This window comes from Channa argus, chromosome 4, assembly GCF_033026475.1.
Source record: "Channa argus isolate prfri chromosome 4, Channa argus male v1.0, whole genome shotgun sequence".
NCBI lineage: Eukaryota > Metazoa > Chordata > Actinopteri > Anabantiformes > Channidae > Channa > Channa argus.
The window spans coordinates 8,668,817-8,688,371 of record NC_090200.1 but is presented as its reverse complement, the minus strand read 5'-3'; the positions used below and the strand labels follow the sequence as shown (position 1 = coordinate 8,688,371).

Here is a 19,555-nt window from a genome sequence, read left to right as displayed (position 1 = left end):
CCCTGTTTTATTGTATTGTATGCTTATAAAGCAGCCACTTTAGAAGTGATTATAGGGTTTATATCTCCAATCTCATAGATCATTTCGCCCCAAACTGTTTTCCTGAACCTTTATGAAATGTTGGTGTCCACAACCCACGTTTAACATTAAAACATCTTTGTATGTTTGTTTTCGGTTATTTTATTTTTTGCATTTAGTGTGCCTGTATGTAGTTTTGCATGCGCTATTCATACAATTAGCAGTCTGGACTCTGGATTCTGCGCGGCGCTGAACGTCTCCTGCTCTTACTTCAGCTGGGAGGGGCTACTGCGCGAGGAATGAGCCGCCCTGTGCGTACTTTGTGACGTAAGAGGGGCCTACGGCAGCACTCGCTGCTCGTTGAGAAGAGTGATAATAATAATGTCCCATAACACCAAGAATTATTCGCTAGATTTGTCACTAGTCGCTTTTTTGAAGAAGACTCGCTAGAGGGTCGCTAGTCTGTATACTCACTAAATATAGCGACAAATTCTCTAAGACACTGGCTCATCAAGCTTGACAGCAGCACTAATTGTCACATAATCAGTGTGTGTAAAAAAGGGGGCGGGACCCCGTGAATTTGATTGGATGTACATGTAAGTTGGTTTCCCGAGTGACCAATCAAATTTGACTGATCGTTTTCAAGTTATATGTAGGATTCATTAACCTTTGGTGAGCTACTTGTTGGAGAGACCTGGTTACAGACTCATGTATTGTATTCTTATAGTTATTTGCTTTTAAAATCTTTTGGTCAAGCAGTATCTAGTATTTTTTTAAGCAGTGGTGCTGTCGTATTCATGTCCAAAAGCCCACACAACCAGGCAAGTCTTATAATAAAGTAGGCAGGGTTTTTCATGTTTGCCGTGTTGTGTTTGACAGTTAAGTCGCTCACTAAATGAAATCCACAACACACCAAAGGATGCAGCCCAACACTACCAGCACATGTACACAGCTGTCAAATAAAATAATAAACTACCCAGTATATTAATATTATAATTATATTAATATCACTTGATGTCAATTTAGTGGTATTTCATGTGGGATACATTTATTTTGGTTGTATAATCAATGCACCTGTATAACAGCCGTTTTATGGGAGGCTAATATACATCTCAAAGAAACAAACAATTGCATCTAAGAGCAAATATTTAAATGGGCTGTTGTTTGTAAACATAGACCTTGAAGCAGGCGACATATATAGCTGTCAAAATTAAGATATGTTTGTATGATGTCCTCAGTCACAGCCAGAGTCCAGACCCGACATCTGGACGCCCTACTTGTGAACACAGGTGACTTTAATCATGTAAACTTCTCCAAGACCCTCCCCACCTTCACACGGTATGTGGACACACCAGGGGGGAGAAGACACTGGACCTGATGTACTCAAATGTTAGAGGCCTACAGCTCTTCTGCCCCTTTCTTACTTATTGTTCAGTGGTTTGTATTTGTTTATTGTCTTGGTTCGGTAGAAGTTCTTTTCCTTTCTTTCTACTTTCACGTTGAGAGCAGCTGTAACAAGGTAAGGCATTTTCCTAGTTTTTGACTAGGAAGTTTTTGAATCTTGAATCTGAATATTGATTAAGATGTAGTGTATGGTTTACTACACATTGCATTGTTTTTTCCTCATCAGATATGTCTGCCAAATCCTTTATACTTATCCACACTTAATTCATTCATTTCCCTCAAAGAGAAATGTGACTTGCATCAGATGTAACTCTGACTTCTATATCTGACAAATAATGAAAGCGTTCAGGAAGCATTCACGTGTCACAAGCCAGAAACCATTTTCTGACAGCATGGTGCAGCCTGTATCCTGGATGGATTTGTCTGGCTGTCCTTCTGCCCATTTGGTAAATGTCAGAGGTTGTTTTTTGATGTCCACCTCAAAATTCCCTTCGCTTTTTTTATTGCTAACATTGATCCAGGCATTTTTGTAAACGTCTCCAAACACTTGAGTCAGAATGTTGTTCTCCTCCTCATTCTGGGGTAAAGCCAGCTCTAAGCCTTGTTGGGAAAAGAACTCCACAGCCCTGGAGAAAGTGTCTCTCTCCTTGTTGGACACAAAGTATTTCTGACCAACTTTCCGGACAAAGTCATAGTTTATAGCTGGGGAAAAAAAAGAGATGTTGTTGAGAAAAATATTCCTAGTATTTAAAAATGACATTCACACAGGGTGAGGGGCAAGGGGCAGTGAGTTGGGGGGTTTCGTGACGGCCAGATGCAATGACAGGATAGATTTGTTTATTTAGACATTTCATTTTTGGTCCAATTTAATTCAAGGCTTTTAATACGTACTATTTGTCTGCATTTCACTCAAAGTTCAGAAAATAGTTAAATAGGATTCTTACCCAGCTCGTATTTAGACATCCTGATTGTTATGGCTTCAATGTCTGGTCTAAAGGAATCTGGATTAAACAAATTACATACAGTTACAAACTGGTAGCAAGTTGTCAGATTGAAGCAAGATTATACTATGGGCAAAGTTACATACAGTGTCAAGATAATGTGGGACCTCAAAAGGGATCAGGGTAGATTTAAAAAAAAAAAAACTACAGGCCAAAACTTGCACAGGTTGTAGTTTTGGTGCACAGTATATTATAATAATTAGCTGCAACTTAAGTAAAAAAAAAGTAAAGTATTATATGTATAAGCATACAACCTGGTTCACACGTTTCCACACAATGTCCAGGGAGTCCAGGTGGGCCACGGGGTCCACGGGGTCCATAGGGTCCAAAGGGTCCAGGTACTCCAGGGAGTCCAGATGGTCCAAGTGGTCCAGGGGGTCCATGTCGACCTGGTTGATATGGATTCGTATCACAAAATCTTCAGACAATGACTTAGATATTCTACTAATTGTATTAGTATCAAATCATACTTATTATATTCTTGATGCATTAATATGTTAACATCCCTGTAGAAGCTGTAAAGCTGGAGCTAATTTAAACTATTTTATATTTTGAAAGATGAATAATCCCTAATTATTAATTAAAAACCAAAATACTAAATTCTTTTTGTATCGAATCATGGTTCATTCAGTATTTAGAGATAAGTATCAAATCTTTTGAGAGAAAGAGACTTTGATTAAAAAACAAGGCGACATCATTCCAATAACCATCACTCCTTTCATTCATCCTTTTTCTGCTATAGCATCAAATGCACTTGAACAGGGAAATATAAAATAAAAAGTATGATCCAACAGTCTCCTAAAGTTTTTGTCAGCCAAAATGATCAGAGCCTTCTGAAGTAGACTTATTACTGGATAAGAGCTTTTATTTCATTTTGTCTCTGTGTAAAATTCATTATGTTAACACTGTCTTGTCTGCTCTGAACAAAAACACTGTTGCTTCTTGCTGGGGCTGTGCTGCAGCTGCAAAAGATGTAGAAGGAGCAGTAAAGACCACACAGTGAAAACAGCAGGCTGTTAGAATCTTGTCAGAGCCTGGTGAGATATAGTATACTGGGAGCAAAATTGTGGTGTTAATACCCACCTTGAGGTCCAGGTAGCCCAGGGAGTCCAGGATCTCCTTTCATTCCTTGGAACCCAGGTAATCCAGGATCTCCACGCTCTCCCTTGTCACCTTTTGGACCAGAAAGACCAGGAAGTAGGCTGTAGCCACAAGGAGCCATCAGGCAGAGTGTGTAGAATAAGAGGAATCTCATCATCTTCCCTACTGATATACTTGAGAGTATATTAAACATAATTGGTTATTTGTGGAAGCTGAGAACGGCCATTGATGCTGTTATCTTTGTTAAACTGTTATCTCATTATTTTTGAGTGCTGTTGTCTCCATTTCTTGAAAAATTATTCTGTTTTTCGTAATTTCTCAGCCTCTGTAGGTCACATTTAGCTCCTTATTTCCCAATGTTGTGTAATAATTTGTGATTTTGCTAAAGTTCAACAGTGAATACAGGTGATGGATATTCTGCAGGACTGTAAATGTTTTAGTGGTTAAGATGCCTTCAGATAAAAAACACTCCCCTGATCACCTACATCACTGTGTTGCAGAAAAAGCAGCAGGTTTCAGGTCTAACTTTAAGGGCATTTTTCATCTGTGTTAGTCTAAATTCCTGGAGGACATCCATCTAATACACAGCTCATGTCTATTGGATACTTTAGTTTGCTTTGTCCGTGTAAAACGGCCCATGGTCAGAACTAGTGTCATCCTGTTAGAGGATGTGCAGCTGTTCCAGAGTTTTAATAATGGAAGCAGTAGATTCTTCAAAGGTGCCATAACTGTGAGAGCTGAGAAAATAACTGCATCAACGAGTAACTGGTGATTTTTATCATTAGCCTACACAAAAATAATGCTTTATCAGCCTTCTACTCTCTCATGTTGTAAAGTCACACTGTCAAATGACATGAAAAGCATTTTCAGAATAAAACATGAATTGCTGAAAAACTGCAAAGAAAGATGGTCTGGAGACACAGGATTATTAAGAATTAGTAAACAGTTTCTTTGGAATAACAGACACTAAACTGAGTTAAGTGTGTGGTTGTTTTGTAGGAGCCTTGTAGCAATTCCATGCGATTTAATCGAGGTAAAGGGTGGATGGAGACACAGTCGTATGAAATGTCAAATAGCCTACAGTCACTGTTTATCCAGAGCAAAGTCAGAAATTATTGCGCAGACTTTTAAGAATAAGGCTTTAGATGTGAAATACGAAAGTCGAGACAGTCAGTATCTTGTTGTCTCAGGAAATTAAAGATGTTGTTCCGACATAACAAGATAATTTTCCCATTATCACAAGATAACTGCACAAAAAAAGGTTACAGCAACCTTGGTCATTCTTGGCTTCAGTAGTTATTTATGAGCTTTGTCAGATACATTTTATCATCACTAATCATTATTCAGTGTGTACAATCAAATCAAAACTTCAAGCCAATGATATTCACTTCTTACTATGTCTCCATAGTAAAAAGAGGAAACCTACTAATACACCTGCTCTCTAGAAGTTGCAGGTATTACAAATAGCTGTGGCTTTAGTACTTACAGCTGAATTTGATAATCCTGTTTCTAGTGTTTTTATATGTTGCACATGGTATTAATGGTACAAAATCTAGTAGCAGATAGTGGTAAACAGGAAGGAACTTACTGTGTAAAGTTGGAGTGATCTTCTGGTCGTGCTGCTTCCTCACTACTTCCAAAAGAAATGACTTGAACAGTGTTGGATAGAATTGTCCAAAGTAAACAACAAATACAAAGTTTTCTTTTTTGGCAGAGAAACAAAAACAATCTGAGTCCAACGTTCCCTCTTTCTTAAGCAACAATGGTCTGATCATGCAGAATGGATCCTGCTCAGAGTAAGAAACTGATGTAATGTCTCATTTGTTCCGTTAACTTAAAACAGAAGGTAACCTGAGCCTCAAACCCTCCTCCTTTTTTAACCAACAATGTTCAGCTCCAGTATAAATAATGTTTTTTTATAAAATAAACTCGTAGTGATTGACAAATTTACATAAGGTTTATTTTCAGCATTTAAATTTTTTTTTAAGCCCAACTTCTGTCTGTTTGTCAGTTGTAGAAAGGTGGTTTAATGGTTTGTTCATGGGGACCTGGAAAAACACAGAACACATGTTCTGCAGGCACCATCTCAGGCCAGTAAGGATGATCTCAGAGTTCAGTTTCAAGATTATTTTGCCAAATCTGGAATTTGATAAAACATAACTTGGGCATTTTCAGTGACTGTTGATATGGCAACCTTCTCAGCTAACAGTTGTTTCATCCACTTATTATATATCAACATAATTATTAATTTTGAGTTGTTTTTTACCAAGTCCACACTTGTTCTGTTTTTTTTTTTTACCAACTCTTGAAAGCCACACCTGGTTCTTCAGCTGTTGGATTCATCATCATCATCAGTGTTCCTGCTTTGTGGTGCTGTGCAGGTGGTGTACAGATGGAATTAAGCTCTTTTTCAGCAGAAACAAGTGACTGCTGTTGCTGAAAACAGAATATCAATGGTTGGAGTGAACCAAAACAGTAGAGCTTTGGGTTGAGCACTTAAACAATGAGCTTTAACTCACTATAAACCTCTGTAAAGGCAAGTGAATCATCAGTCAGGTGACAGTTTACTGTACATCCAGCACTTTGAGTGGCTGTGAGAAACAGCCAAGCACAGTCTCTGTGTGTAGCATCACAGAGGCTTGTTGTAGCCCAATTGGTGCCATACTTGACCCAGATGTTCCTGCCTAGCTACATTAGGAAACATGGGGGATTCTTTGGAGCAGCACAGAATGCATGAGAGGAGGTCCCTGAAAATACAAATGTGTCATTTCTGTTTAGTCAAGCAAATTATAATCACACATCAGTTCTGAGACAGACCTAAACATTCCCGTGCATTTTTTGCTATGGAGCCAAACAACAAATAAAAGTATTGCATTCCTCTATATTTTATTGTGGCATTTTGTTTGTTTATACTTGTATGTTATTTCATTCATAATTTACTTGAAATCTTTTTCTGAGGAACATCTGTGCCTGTCTAATAATGACAACATACTGAAAGTGCAATTTTTAGTAACTTGAGTATAGCATAACTAATTAAGCATGTTCTGCCCTCTGTTTGACTGCATTTATAACTGCTAAGAAACCTTTAAATAGCTTTGTGTATAGCGTTTTGGGAGCAGCACTGCCCCCCTGTGGTCAGCTAGCAGTAGTAGGTTTAGAGCCTGGATTCCCCTGAGAGTTACTGAAGCAGGTAGAGGAAACAGCGTGACTGATTCCCTGCTGCTAATCTTCTTTATAACGTTGGAGCCTTATTTGTCCGTAAGTATTTTGTTTATTACCCTTTTTTATGCTGTAGACATACTATGGTTGCTGCATTATTATTTTGCTTTAAAATCGTTAATTCAGAACTACAGTAAATTGTGGCGATCATTGCTGTTGTGACCCATATTTTTATGTCAATATTTGAAACTTTGAATTGTACCTGTAAGATGTATGTTATGTTATTTTCATTCCTATTGTTATTTGTCTTCAGTTTTACAGTGAGTGAGTAAAGTAAAGCAAGAGAAAAGAAAAGTGAGCCTTCATAAAACATTCAAGAAAAGTTAGGCCTTGTGCGTATTGGAGGACTTCACACTCACCATGTTAGCTAACTGTCTAGCATAGAACAAGTTCCACTCTGTGTGAGGACAGTAAAAAGCAAATATGTCAGATAAGGATATGACTAATGATGCTACTGGTTAATTCACAGATATTAACACAAAGTGAGAATTCATAAGGAGGACTCTTACTGTCCCTTTATCCACTTATGTTCAGGACAGTAAAATAATCATTATCTCAATATCAAACATCTGACATTTGAAAAACAGTCAGTCAAGAACTTTCTATAACTGACAAATGATATAAGCAATCAGAGAGCATTCTTCTGTCACTCGCCAGGCTCCATTTTCTGACAGCATGGTGCAGCCAATATCCTGAATGGATTTGTCCGGTTGTCCTTCTGCCCAGTTGGTAAAAGTCAGAGGTTGATTTTTCATATCAGCCTTAAAATTGCTCACTGCTTTTTCATTGTTGACATTGATCCAGGCCATTTTGACAGCTTCATCAAACATTTGAGTCAGTGCTCTGTTCTCATCGTTGTTCTGTGGCAAAGCCAGCTCTAAGCCTCGTTGGGAACAGAACTCATAAGCCCTTGAGAACGTGCCTCTTTCCTTGTCGGACACAAAGTATTTTTCACCAATTCTCTTGACAAAGTCATAACTTAGAGCTGAAAAAAAGAAAAGCGCATGTGGCAAATCAGGAATCCATCTGCAAATTGTTATTTTTTTTCATTATCATAATAGTACTTTGAAAATATACTATATAATATTTGAAATATCAAAAAATGTTTGTTCTCCCAAAAAAGATGAAATTACTGAAATGTTCAGTCTGAAATGTACTTATTTGTAATATGTATGTTGTTGGAAATCCTATGTCAAACTGTGTAATACTGCTACCTTAATGTCACATAATGTGTATTTTCTCACTTTAGAGTCTCATGCAGGAAGATGCTTACCATGATTTAATTTAGCAATGGTCCCCTTTAAGGTTTCAAGGTCCTGGCTAATAGAAGCAAAGGGCTCTGGATGAAACAGAGAAATGTCAATAAGCACAGTTGCAATAAATGTAAACATTTACAATTATCAGCTTCCTCTTTTCCTTCCCTCATAATCACATGCACCGACAATGTAGGGAAACAGAAATGGTTGTTTTCATAAATTGCTTGATTAACCTTTTTCTCAATTAAATTAAACAATATCTGGACCATTATAAGGCATAAAAATGCAATATAGTGCTGAACAAACACCTGTAGCTCAACAAAAATGAAAAACATTAAAAAGATGTCTTTTGTTTTAAGATTCTAACAGTTTTATGAAGTTTCACCGTATTTTTCTTTGTATCTACTTTGTTGCACATCTGAGTCTTTATATAGGTTTGTGTATTGGGGGATTTTCCTGGTAAGACATACCTCCAATCCACTGTGAATATGATTGTTTGGAACATGCTTTTCTTGTCTGTCTCTAGTGTGACCATGTCTGTCCATAGATGAACTGTGTAATCTTGCTCCACTTGATTTTTCTGTAGGACAACTACAGCGTCTCTTGAGGAAAATGTCTCTTTAAGTGATGTCTGAAGCACTAGGTGGTTTTAATGTAGTTATTAAAGATGCCAAAAAAATCTACATTTGGCCTCTTTACATGTATTGAGGTGTCTCGTAACATCCCCAGTCCCCCTATTTGCTTACCAATGTAATCAGACCCCCTGACACCCATGGCAGTGAGAGGAAACTGGTCCTTACGTCAGATTGTCTTGCAATAAAAAGAGACTGCACTTGGAAACACGTGGACAAGCAAGCAACTTGTCCTCTACAAGCTTTAACAGTAAGGACTAAGTGATTGGTTTTGCAAACTTCTGCCCAATTTATTTCCGATCTCTGTTGAAGTAAAGCACACAGCTGCTCCTACAGGCCTTTTGTTGGGATCCGACATGACGGTATGAAATGTAACTGGTTTTGCTAACAACTGATGGGTGGGCTTCCTGAAATACTCATCCCTTTGTGATAATAGGGAAACTGGGAGACTGTAAGCTAAGTCGAGCCAACCCCTGTAGTGTACATTCTTCATTTAGTTTCTTTTTTAAATAGAGTAGATTTATTTAACCTAAAAAAACTAAGATTTAACTTTTCTTTAACCTTTTTTTAATTTTAGGCCTATTTGGACTTTCCTGCTCATGGTTGTTTTTTAAAATACTAAATTGCCAGAAATTTTTAAAAAAGGAACACAATACAAATATTTAGTTTATTGATTTTTATTACTTTGAATTGTATCCTCAGTATGTCCTATTGCAAACCCCACATTAAATATCAAATTGTATAAAGAGAGTGATATCGTCCCATCTCTAACAGTTATTGTTAAACGTTATTTGTCTCACAGATTGTTGTGTCATAGTGTTTTGCCCTGTTGAAGAGAGGAAATTGGGGGACACTTACTGCGTTAAAAAACTAAACATTGTCATTAGGAGACACACACATTAACAAGTGCTCTACTGGACAATATTCTATATGTTATGTTATGAAATTTTACCTCTACAAAGTCATATTGTCTAGAAAATTACAACCAGTATATCACCCATCACTAAATGGCAGATAACAATTTTTCAACTGCTGAATATTTCTCTGTGAAGTATGTTTATACGTTTAAAATGAGTCACCTCTTTCACACATTGTAACTGACCCAGGTAGTCCAGGTGGACCTGGATAAGAGGAAAAAGATTAACATATTCGTATCACAAAATCCATAGAAGATTCAAACAATAACTTGGATATTCTACTAATTGTATTAGCATCATATCATACTTATTATATTGTTGATGCATTAATGTTTAAACATCACTGTTGAAGCTGTAAAAGTGGAGCTTAATTAAACTATTTTATATTTTGAAAAAGGATTAATCCATAATCAAAATAAATTCATATTACGATTAAATTATTATTACGACAAATTGAATCAGCCTGGTCCTGAATTGTACTGTATCGTATCATTACAAATGTATTGTTTTTGTATCGAATCATGGTTCATTCAATATTTAGAGATAAGTATCAAATCTTTTGAAAGGAAGAGACTTTGATTAAAAAACAAGGCGACATCATTCCAATAACCATCACTCCTTTCATTCATCCTTTTTCTGCTATAGCATCAAATGCACTTGAACATGGAAATAAATTATAAAAAGTATGATCCAACAGTCTCCTAGAGTTTTTGTCAGCCAAAATGATCAGAGCCCTCTGAAGTAGACTTATTACTGGATAAGAACTTTTATTTCATTTTGTCTCTGTGTAAAATTCATTATGCTAACACTGTCTTGTCTGCTCTGAACAAAAACACTGTTGCTTCTTGCTGGGGCTGTGCTGCAGCTGCAAAAGATGTAGAAGGAGCAGTAAAGACCACACAGTGAAAACAGCAGGCTGTTAGAATCTTGTCAGAGCCTGGTGAGATATAGTATACTGGGAGCAAAATTGTGGTGTTAATACCCACCTGGATGTCCAGGTAGCCCACGTTCTCCTTTTATTCCTTTGAACCCTGGGGTTCCAATAATTCCACACTCTCCCTTTTCCCCTTTTAAACCAGGAAGACCAGGAAGTTGGCTGTAGCCACAAGGAGCCATCAGGCAGAGTGTGTAGAATAAGAGGAATCTCATCATCTTCCCTGTTTAAACCTTGAGTGTGTATGAAACATACAGTCATGGCCCAAAAAATTGGAAGAAAATTGTTCCAATAGCAAATGTTTAGGTTTTCACGCACTTAATGTTTTTGTTTGCACTGGAACAACACAAAAAAACAGTTATTTATGGAAGCTGAGAACGGCCATTGATGCTGTTATCTTTGTTAAACCGTTATCTCATTATTTTTGAGTGCTGTTGTCTCCATTTCTTGAAAAATTATTCTGTTTTTCGTAATTTCTCAGCCTCTGTAGGTCACATTTAGCTCCTTATTTCCCAATGTTGTGTAATAATTTGTGATTTTGCTAAAGTTCAACAGTGAATACAGGTGATGGATATTCTGCAGGACTGTAAATGTTTTAGTGGTTAAGATGCCTTCAGATAAAAAACACTCCCCTGATCACCTACTTCACTGTGGTGCAGAAAAAGCAGCAGGTTTCAGGTCTAACTTTAAGGGCATTTTTCATCTGTGTTAGTCTAAATTCCTGGAGGACATCCATCTAATACACAGCTCATGTCTATTGGATACTTTAGTTTGCTTTGTCCGTGTAAAACGGCCCATGGTCAGAACTAGTGTCATCCTGTTAGAGGATGTGCAGCTGTTCCAGAGTTTTAATAATGGAAGCAGTAGATTCTTCAAAGGTGCCATAACTGTGAGAGCTGAGAAAATAACTGCATCAACGAGTAACTGGTGATTTTTATCATTAGCCTACACAAAAATAATGCTTTATCAGCCTTCTACTCTCTCATGTTGTAAAGTCACACTGTCAAATGACATGAAAAGCATTTTCAGAATAAAACATGAATTGCTGAAAAACTGCAAAGAAAGATGGTCTGGAGACACAGGATTATTAAGAATTAGTAAACAGTTTCTTTGGAATAACAGACACTAAACTGAGTTAAGTGTGTGGTTGTTTTGTAGGAGCCTTGTAGTATTTCCATGCGATTTAATCGAGGTACAGGGTGGATGGAGACACAGTCATATGAAATGTCAAATAGCCTACAGTCACTGTTTATCCAGAGCAAAATCAGAAGTTATTGCGCAGACTTTTAAGAATAAGGCTTTAGATGTGAAATACCAAAGTCGAGACAGTCAGTATCTTGTTATGTCAGTAAATTAAAGACGTTGTTCCGACATAACAAGATAATTTTCCCATTATCACAAGATAACTGCACAAAAAAAGGTTACAGCAACCTTGGTCATTCTTGGCTTCAGTAGTTATTTATGAGCTTTGTCAGATACATTTTATCATCACTAATCATTATTCAGTGTGTACAATCAAATCAAAACTTCAAGCCAATGATATTCACTTCTTACTATGTCTCCATAGTAAAAAGAACTAGTAGAAAACCTACTAATACACCTACTCTCTAGAAGTTGCAGGTATTACAAATAGCTGTGGCTTTAGTACTTACAGCTGAATTTGATAATCCTGTTTCTAGAGTTTTTATATGTTGCACATGGTATTAATGGTACAAAATCTAGTAGCAGATAGTGGTAAACAGGAAGGAACTTACTGTGTAAAGTTGGAGTGATCTTCTGGTCGTGCTGCTTCCTCACTACTTCCAAAAGAAATGACTTGAGTTCAGTGTTAAATAGAATTGTCCAAAGTAAACAACGGATGTAAAGTCTCTTTTTTGGCATAGAAAAAAAAACAATCTGAATCCAACGTTCCCTCTTTCTTAAGCAACAATGGTCTGATCATGCAGAATGGATCCTGCTCAGAGTAAGCAACTGATGTAATGTCTCATTTGTTCCGTTAACCTAAAACAGAAGGTAACCTGAGCCTCAAACCCTCCTCCTTTTTTAACCAACAATGTTCAGATCCAGCATGATTATTATTTTTTATAAAATAAACTCGTAGTAATTGACAAATTTACATGAGATTTATTTTCAGCATTTACATTTTTTTCAAGCCCAGATTCTGTCTGTTTGTCAGTTGTAGAAAAATGGTTTGTTCATGGGGACCTGGAAAAACACAGAACACATGTTCTGCAGGCACCATCTCAGGCCAGTAAGGATGATCTCAGCGTTTTAAGAGTTCAGTTTCAAGATTATTTTACCAAATCAGGAATTTGATAAAACATAACTGGGGGGATGTCAGTGACTGTTGATATGGCAACCTTCTCAGCCAACAGTTGTTTCATCTACATGTTATAGATCAACATAATTATTCATTTTAAGTCCCCACTTGTTCTGCTTTTGTTCTTTACCAACTCATGAAGGCAACACCTGGTTGTTCAGCTGTTGGATTCATCATCATCATCAGTGTTCCTGCTTTGTGGTGCTGTGCAGGTGGTGTACAGATGGAATTTAGCTCTTTTTCAGCAGAAACAAGTGACTGCTGTTGCTGAAAACAGAACAATATCAATGGTTGGAGTGAACCAAAACAGTAGAGCTTTGGGTTGAGCACTTAAACAATGAGCTTAAAATTAACAAAATGGAGATCCACAGTACCCTAGTGAATAAAAACTATTCAAATAATTTAAACAAGACAGCATCACTGCCCTGTTTTATTGTATTGTATGCTTATAAAGCAGCCACTTTAGAAGTGATTATAGGGTTTATATCTCCAATCTCATAGATCATTTCGCCCCAAACTGTTTTCCTGAACCTTTATGAAATGTTGGTGTCCACAACCCACGTTTAACATTAAAACATCTTTGTATGTTTGTTTTCGGTTATTTTATTTTTTGCATTTAGTGTGCCTGTATGTAGTTTTGCATGCGCTATTCATACAATTAGCAGTCTGGACTCTGGATTCTGCGCGGCGCTGAACGTCTCCTGCTCTTACTTCAGCTGGGAGGGGCTACTGCGCGAGGAATGAGCCGCCCTGTGCGTACTTTGTGACGTAAGAGGGGCCTACGGCAGCACTCGCTGCTCGTTGAGAAGAGTGATAATAATAATGTCCCATAACACCAAGAATTATTCGCTAGATTTGTCACTAGTCGCTTTTTTGAAGAAGACTCGCTAGAGGGTCGCTAGTCTGTATACTCACTAAATATAGCGACAAATTCTCTAAGACACTGGCTCATCAAGCTTGACAGCAGCACTAATTGTCACATAATCAGTGTGTGTAAAAAAGGGGGCGGGACCCCGTGAATTTGATTGGATGTACATGTAAGTTGGTTTCCCGAGTGACCAATCAAATTTGACTGATCGTTTTCAAGTTATATGTAGGATTCATTAACCTTTGGTGAGCTACTTGTTGGAGAGACCTGGTTACAGACTCATGTATTGTATTCTTATAGTTATTTGCTTTTAAAATCTTTTGGTCAAGCAGTATCTAGTATTTTTTTAAGCAGTGGTGCTGTCGTATTCATGTCCAAAAGCCCACACAACCAGGCAAGTCTTATAATAAAGTAGGCAGGGTTTTTCATGTTTGCCGTGTTGTGTTTGACAGTTAAGTCGCTCACTAAATGAAATCCACAACACACCAAAGGATGCAGCCCAACACTACCAGCACATGTACACAGCTGTCAAATAAAATAATAAACTACCCAGTATATTAATATTATAATTATATTAATATCACTTGATGTCAATTTAGTGGTATTTCATGTGGGATACATTTATTTTGGTTGTATAATCAATGCACCTGTATAACAGCCGTTTTATGGGAGGCTAATATACATCTCAAAGAAACAAACAATTGCATCTAAGAGCAAATATTTAAATGGGCTGTTGTTTGTAAACATAGACCTTGAAGCAGGCGACATATATAGCTGTCAAAATTAAGATATGTTTGTATGATGTCCTCAGTCACAGCCAGAGTCCAGACCCGACATCTGGACGCCCTACTTGTGAACACAGGTGACTTTAATCATGTAAACTTCTCCAAGACCCTCCCCACCTTCACACGGTATGTGGACACACCAGGGGGGAGAAGACACTGGACCTGATGTACTCAAATGTTAGAGGCCTACAGCTCTTCTGCCCCTTTCTTACTTATTGTTCAGTGGTTTGTATTTGTTTATTGTCTTGGTTCGGTAGAAGTTCTTTTCCTTTCTTTCTACTTTCACGTTGAGAGCAGCTGTAACAAGGTAAGGCATTTTCCTAGTTTTTGACTAGGAAGTTTTTGAATCTTGAATCTGAATATTGATTAAGATGTAGTGTATGGTTTACTACACATTGCATTGTTTTTTCCTCATCAGATATGTCTGCCAAATCCTTTCTACTTATCCACACTTAATTCATTCATTTCCCTCAAAGAGAAATGTGACTTGCATCAGATGTAACTCTGACTTCTATATTTGACAAATAATGAAAGCGTTCAGGAAGCATTCACGTGTCACAAGCCAGACACCATTTTCTGACAGCATGGTGCAGCCTGTATCCTGGATGGATTTGTCTGGCTGTCCTTCTGCCCATTTGGTAAATGTCAGAGGTTGTTTTTTGATGTCCACCTCAAAATTCCCTTCGCTTTTTTTATTGTTAACATTGATCCAGGCATTTTTGTAAACGTCTCCAAACACTTGAGTCAGAATGTTGTTCTCCTCCTCATTCTGGGGTAAAGCCAGCTCTAAGCCTTGTTGGGAACAGAACTCCACAGCCCTGGAGAAAGTGTCTCTCTCCTTGTTGGACACGAAGTATTTCTGACCAACTTTCCGGACAAAGTCATAGTTTATAGCTGGGGAAAAAAAAGAGATGTTGTTGAGAAAAATCTTTCTAGTTAGTTCTGAAGAAAGTATTTAAAAATGACATTCACACAGGGTGAGGGGCAAGGGGCAGTGAGTTGGGGGGTTTCGTGACGGCCAGATGCAATGACAGGATAGATTTGTTTATTTAGACATTTCATTTTTGGTCCAATTTAATTCAAGGCTTTTAATACGTACTATTTGTCTGCATTTCACTCAAAGTTCAGAAAATAGTTAAATAGGATTCTTACCCAGCTCGTATTTAGACATCCTGATTGTTATGGCTTCAATGTCTGGTCTAAAGGAATCTGGATTAAACAAATTACATACAGTTACAAACTGGTAGCAAGTTGTCAGATTGAAGCAAGATTATACTATGGGCAAAGTTACATACAGTGTCAATATAATGTGGGACCTCAAAAGGGATCAGGGTAGATTTAAAAAAAAAAAAACTACAGGCCAAAACTTGCACAGGTTGTAGTTTTGGTGCACAGTATATTATAATAATTAGCTGCAACTTAAGTAAAAAAAAAGTAAAGTATTATATGTATAAGCAACCTGGTTCACACGTTTTCACACAATGTCCAGGGAGTCCAGGTGGGCCACGGGGTCCACGGGGTCCATAGGGTCCAAAGGGTCCAGGTACTCCAGGGAGTCCAGATGGTCCAAGTGGTCCAGGGGGTCCATGTCGACCTGGTTGATATGGATTCGTATCACAAAATCTTCAGACAATGACTTAGATATTCTACTAATTGTATTAGTATCAAATCATACTTATTATATTCTTGATGCATTAATATGTTAACATCCCTGTAGAAGCTGTAAAGCTGGAGCTAATTTAAACTATTTTATATTTTGAAAGATGAATAATCCCTAATTATTAATTAAAAACCAAAATACTAAATTCTTTTTGTATCGAATCATGGTTCATTCAGTATTTAGAGATAAGTATCAAATCTTTTGAGAGAAAGAGACTTTGATTAAAAAACAAGGCGACATCATTCCAATAACCATCACTCCTTTCATTCATCCTTTTTCTGCTATAGCATCAAATGCACTTGAACAGGGAAATATAAAATAAAAAGTATGATCCAACAGTCTCCTAAAGTTTTTGTCAGCCAAAATGATCAGAGCCTTCTGAAGTAGACTTATTACTGGATAAGAGCTTTTATTTCATTTTGTCTCTGTGTAAAATTCATTATGTTAACACTGTCTTGTCTGCTCTGAACAAAAACACTGTTGCTTCTTGCTGGGGCTGTGCTGCAGCTGCAAAAGATGTAGAAGGAGCAGTAAAGACCACACAGTGAAAACAGCAGGCTGTTAGAATCTTGTCAGAGCCTGGTGAGATATAGTATACTGGGAGCAAAATTGTGGTGTTAATACCCACCTGGATGTCCAGGTAGCCCAGGGAGTCCAGGATCTCCTTTCATTCCTTGGAACCCAGGTAATCCAGGATCTCCACGCTCTCCCTTGTCACCTTTTGGACCAGAAAGACCAGGAAGTAGGCTGTAGCCACAAGGAGCCATCAGGCAGAGTGTGTAGAATAAGAGGAATCTCATCATCTTCCCTACTGATATACTTGAGAGTATATTAAACATAATTGGTTATTTGTGGAAGCTGAGAACGGCCATTGATGCTGTTATCTTTGTTAAACTGTTATCTCATTATTTTTGAGTGCTGTTGTCTCCATTTCTTGAAAAATTATTCTGTTTTTCGTAATTTCTCAGCCTCTGTAGGTCACATTTAGCTCCTTATTTCCCAATGTTGTGTAATAATTTGTGATTTTGCTAAAGTTCAACAGTGAATACAGGTGATGGATATTCTGCAGGACTGTAAATGTTTTAGTGGTTAAGATGCCTTCAGATAAAAAACACTCCCCTGATCACCTACATCACTGTGTTGCAGAAAAAGCAGCAGGTTTCAGGTCTAACTTTAAGGGCATTTTTCATCTGTGTTAGTCTAAATTCCTGGAGGACATCCATCTAATACACAGCTCATGTCTATTGGATACTTTAGTTTGCTTTGTCCGTGTAAAACGGCCCATGGTCAGAACTAGTGTCATCCTGTTAGAGGATGTGCAGCTGTTCCAGAGTTTTAATAATGGAAGCAGTAGATTCTTCAAAGGTGCCATAACTGTGAGAGCTGAGAAAATAACTGCATCAACGAGTAACTGGTGATTTTTATCATTAGCCTACACAAAAATAATGCTTTATCAGCCTTCTACTCTCTCATGTTGTAAAGTCACACTGTCAAATGACATGAAAAGCATTTTCAGAATAAAACATGAATTGCTGAAAAACTGCAAAGAAAGATGGTCTGGAGACACAGGATTATTAAGAATTAGTAAACAGTTTCTTTGGAATAACAGACACTAAACTGAGTTAAGTGTGTGGTTGTTTTGTAGGAGCCTTGTAGCATTTCCATGCGATTTAATCGAGGTAAAGGGTGGATGGAGACACAGTCGTATGAAATGTCAAATAGCCTAAAGTCACTGTTTATCCAGAGCAAAATCAGAAATTATTGCGCAGACTTTTAAGAATAAGGCTTTAGATGTGAAATACGAAAGTCGAGACAGTCAGTATCTTGTTATCTCAGGAAATTAAAGACGTTTTTCCGACATAACAAGATTATTTTCCCATTATCACAAGATAACTGCACAAAAAAAGGTTACAGCAACCTTGGCCATTCTTGGCTTCAGTAGTTATTTATGAGCTTTGTCAGATACATTTTATCATCACTAATCATTATTCAGTGTGTACAATCAAATCAAAACTTCAAGCCAATGATATTCACTTCTTACTATGTCTCCATAGTAAAAAGAGGAAACCTACTAATACACCTGCTCTCTAGAAGTTGCAGGTATTACAAATAGCTGTGGCTTTAGTACTTACAGCTGAATTTGATAATCCTGTTTCTAGTGTTTTTATATGTTGCACATGGTATTAATGGTACAAAATCTAGTAGCAGATAGTGGTAAACAGGAAGGAACTTACTGTGTAAAGTTGGAGTGATCTTCTGGTCGTGCTGCTTCCTCACTACTTCCAAAAGAAATGACTTGAACAGTGTTGGATAGAATTGTCCAAAGTAAACAACAAATACAAAGTTTTCTTTTTTGGCAGAGAAACAAAAACAATCTGAGTCCAACGTTCCCTCTTTCTTAAGCAACAATGGTCTGATCATGCAGAATGGATCCTGCTCAGAGTAAGAAACTGATGTAATGTCTCATTTGTTCCGTTAACTTAAAACAGAAGGTAACCTGAGCCTCAAACCCTCCTCCTTTTTTAACCAACAATGTTCAGCTCCAGTATAAATAATGTTTTTTTATAAAATAAACTCGTAGTGATTGACAAATTTACATAAGGTTTATTTTCAGCATTTAAATTTTTTTCAAGCCCAACTTCTGTCTGTTTGTCAGTTGTAGAAAGGTGGTTTAATGGTTTGTTCATGGGGACCTGGAAAAACACAGAACACATGTTCTGCAGGCACCATCTCAGGCCAGTAAGGATGATCTCAGCGTTCAGTTTCAAGATTATTTTGCCAAATCTGGAATTTGATAAAACATAACTTGGGCATTTTCAGTGACTGTTGATATGGCAACCTTCTCAGCTAACAGTTGTTTCATCCACTTATTATATATCAACATAATTATTAATTTTGAGTTGTTTTTTACCAAGTCCACACTTGTTCTGTTTTTTTTTTTACCAACTCTTGAAAGCCACACCTGGTTCTTCAGCTGTTGGATTCATCATCATCATCAGTGTTCCTGCTTTGTGGTGCTGTGCAGGTGGTGTACAGATGGAATTAAGCTCTTTTTCAGCAGAAACAAGTGACTGCTGTTGCTGAAAACAGAATATCAATGGTTGGAGTGAACCAAAACAGTAGAGCTTTGGGTTGAGCACTTAAACAATGAGCTTTAACTCACTATAAACCTCTGTAAAGGCAAGTGAATCATCAGTCAGGTGACAGTTTACTGTACATCCAGCACTTTGAGTGGCTGTGAGAAACAGCCAAGCACAGTCTCTGTGTGTAGCATCAAAGAGGCTTGTTGTAGCCCAATTGGTGCCATACTTGACCCAGATGTTCCTGCCTAGCTACATTAGGAAACATGGGGGATTCTTTGGAGCAGCACAGAATGCATGAGAGGAGGTCCCTGAAAATACAAATGTGTCATTTCTGTTTAGTCAAGCAAATTATAATCA

General features: G+C 37.5%; 3 protein-coding genes across 6 annotated transcripts; all 3 read right to left on the bottom strand.

The window, feature by feature from the left end:
• Positions 1-1,039: 1,039 nt before the first annotated feature.
• LOC137125926 (mannose-binding protein C-like) lies at positions 1,040-5,468 on the bottom strand. 2 transcript variants are annotated; one of them, XM_067502177.1, is made up of 5 exons: positions 5,113-5,468; positions 3,507-3,596; positions 2,678-2,812; positions 2,367-2,423; positions 1,040-2,124 (listed from the first exon to the last, which is right to left on the bottom strand). In XM_067502177.1, exons 1-5 carry the CDS (start codon positions 5,297-5,299, stop codon positions 1,742-1,744), a joined length of 852 nt encoding a protein of 283 aa, XP_067358278.1. In that variant the 5' UTR covers positions 5,300-5,468; the 3' UTR covers positions 1,040-1,741. The 2 variants fall into 2 exon arrangements, with proteins under 2 accessions (XP_067358278.1, XP_067358279.1); XM_067502178.1 differs by having other exon boundaries at positions 3,507-3,697; positions 5,113-5,247.
• Positions 5,469-6,393: 925 nt separating this feature from the next.
• LOC137125935 (mannose-binding protein C-like) lies at positions 6,394-12,470 on the bottom strand. 2 transcript variants are annotated; one of them, XM_067502194.1, is made up of 5 exons: positions 12,237-12,469; positions 10,535-10,715; positions 9,711-9,752; positions 8,017-8,082; positions 6,394-7,728 (listed from the first exon to the last, which is right to left on the bottom strand). In XM_067502194.1, exons 2-5 carry the CDS (start codon positions 10,698-10,700, stop codon positions 7,346-7,348), a joined length of 657 nt encoding a protein of 218 aa, XP_067358295.1. In that variant the 5' UTR covers positions 10,701-10,715; positions 12,237-12,469; the 3' UTR covers positions 6,394-7,345. The 2 variants fall into 2 exon arrangements, with proteins under 2 accessions (XP_067358295.1, XP_067358296.1); XM_067502195.1 differs by lacking the exon at positions 9,711-9,752 and having other exon boundaries at positions 12,237-12,470.
• A 1,794-nt stretch (positions 12,471-14,264) lies between these two features.
• Positions 14,265-19,483, bottom strand: LOC137125927 (collectin-11-like). 2 transcript variants are annotated; one of them, XM_067502179.1, is made up of 5 exons: positions 18,350-19,483; positions 16,744-16,833; positions 15,915-16,049; positions 15,608-15,664; positions 14,265-15,349 (listed from the first exon to the last, which is right to left on the bottom strand). In XM_067502179.1, exons 1-5 carry the CDS (start codon positions 18,534-18,536, stop codon positions 14,967-14,969), a joined length of 852 nt encoding a protein of 283 aa, XP_067358280.1. In that variant the 5' UTR covers positions 18,537-19,483; the 3' UTR covers positions 14,265-14,966. The 2 variants fall into 2 exon arrangements, with proteins under 2 accessions (XP_067358280.1, XP_067358281.1); XM_067502180.1 differs by having other exon boundaries at positions 16,744-16,934; positions 18,350-18,484.
• Between the last annotated feature and the right edge of the window lie 72 nt (positions 19,484-19,555).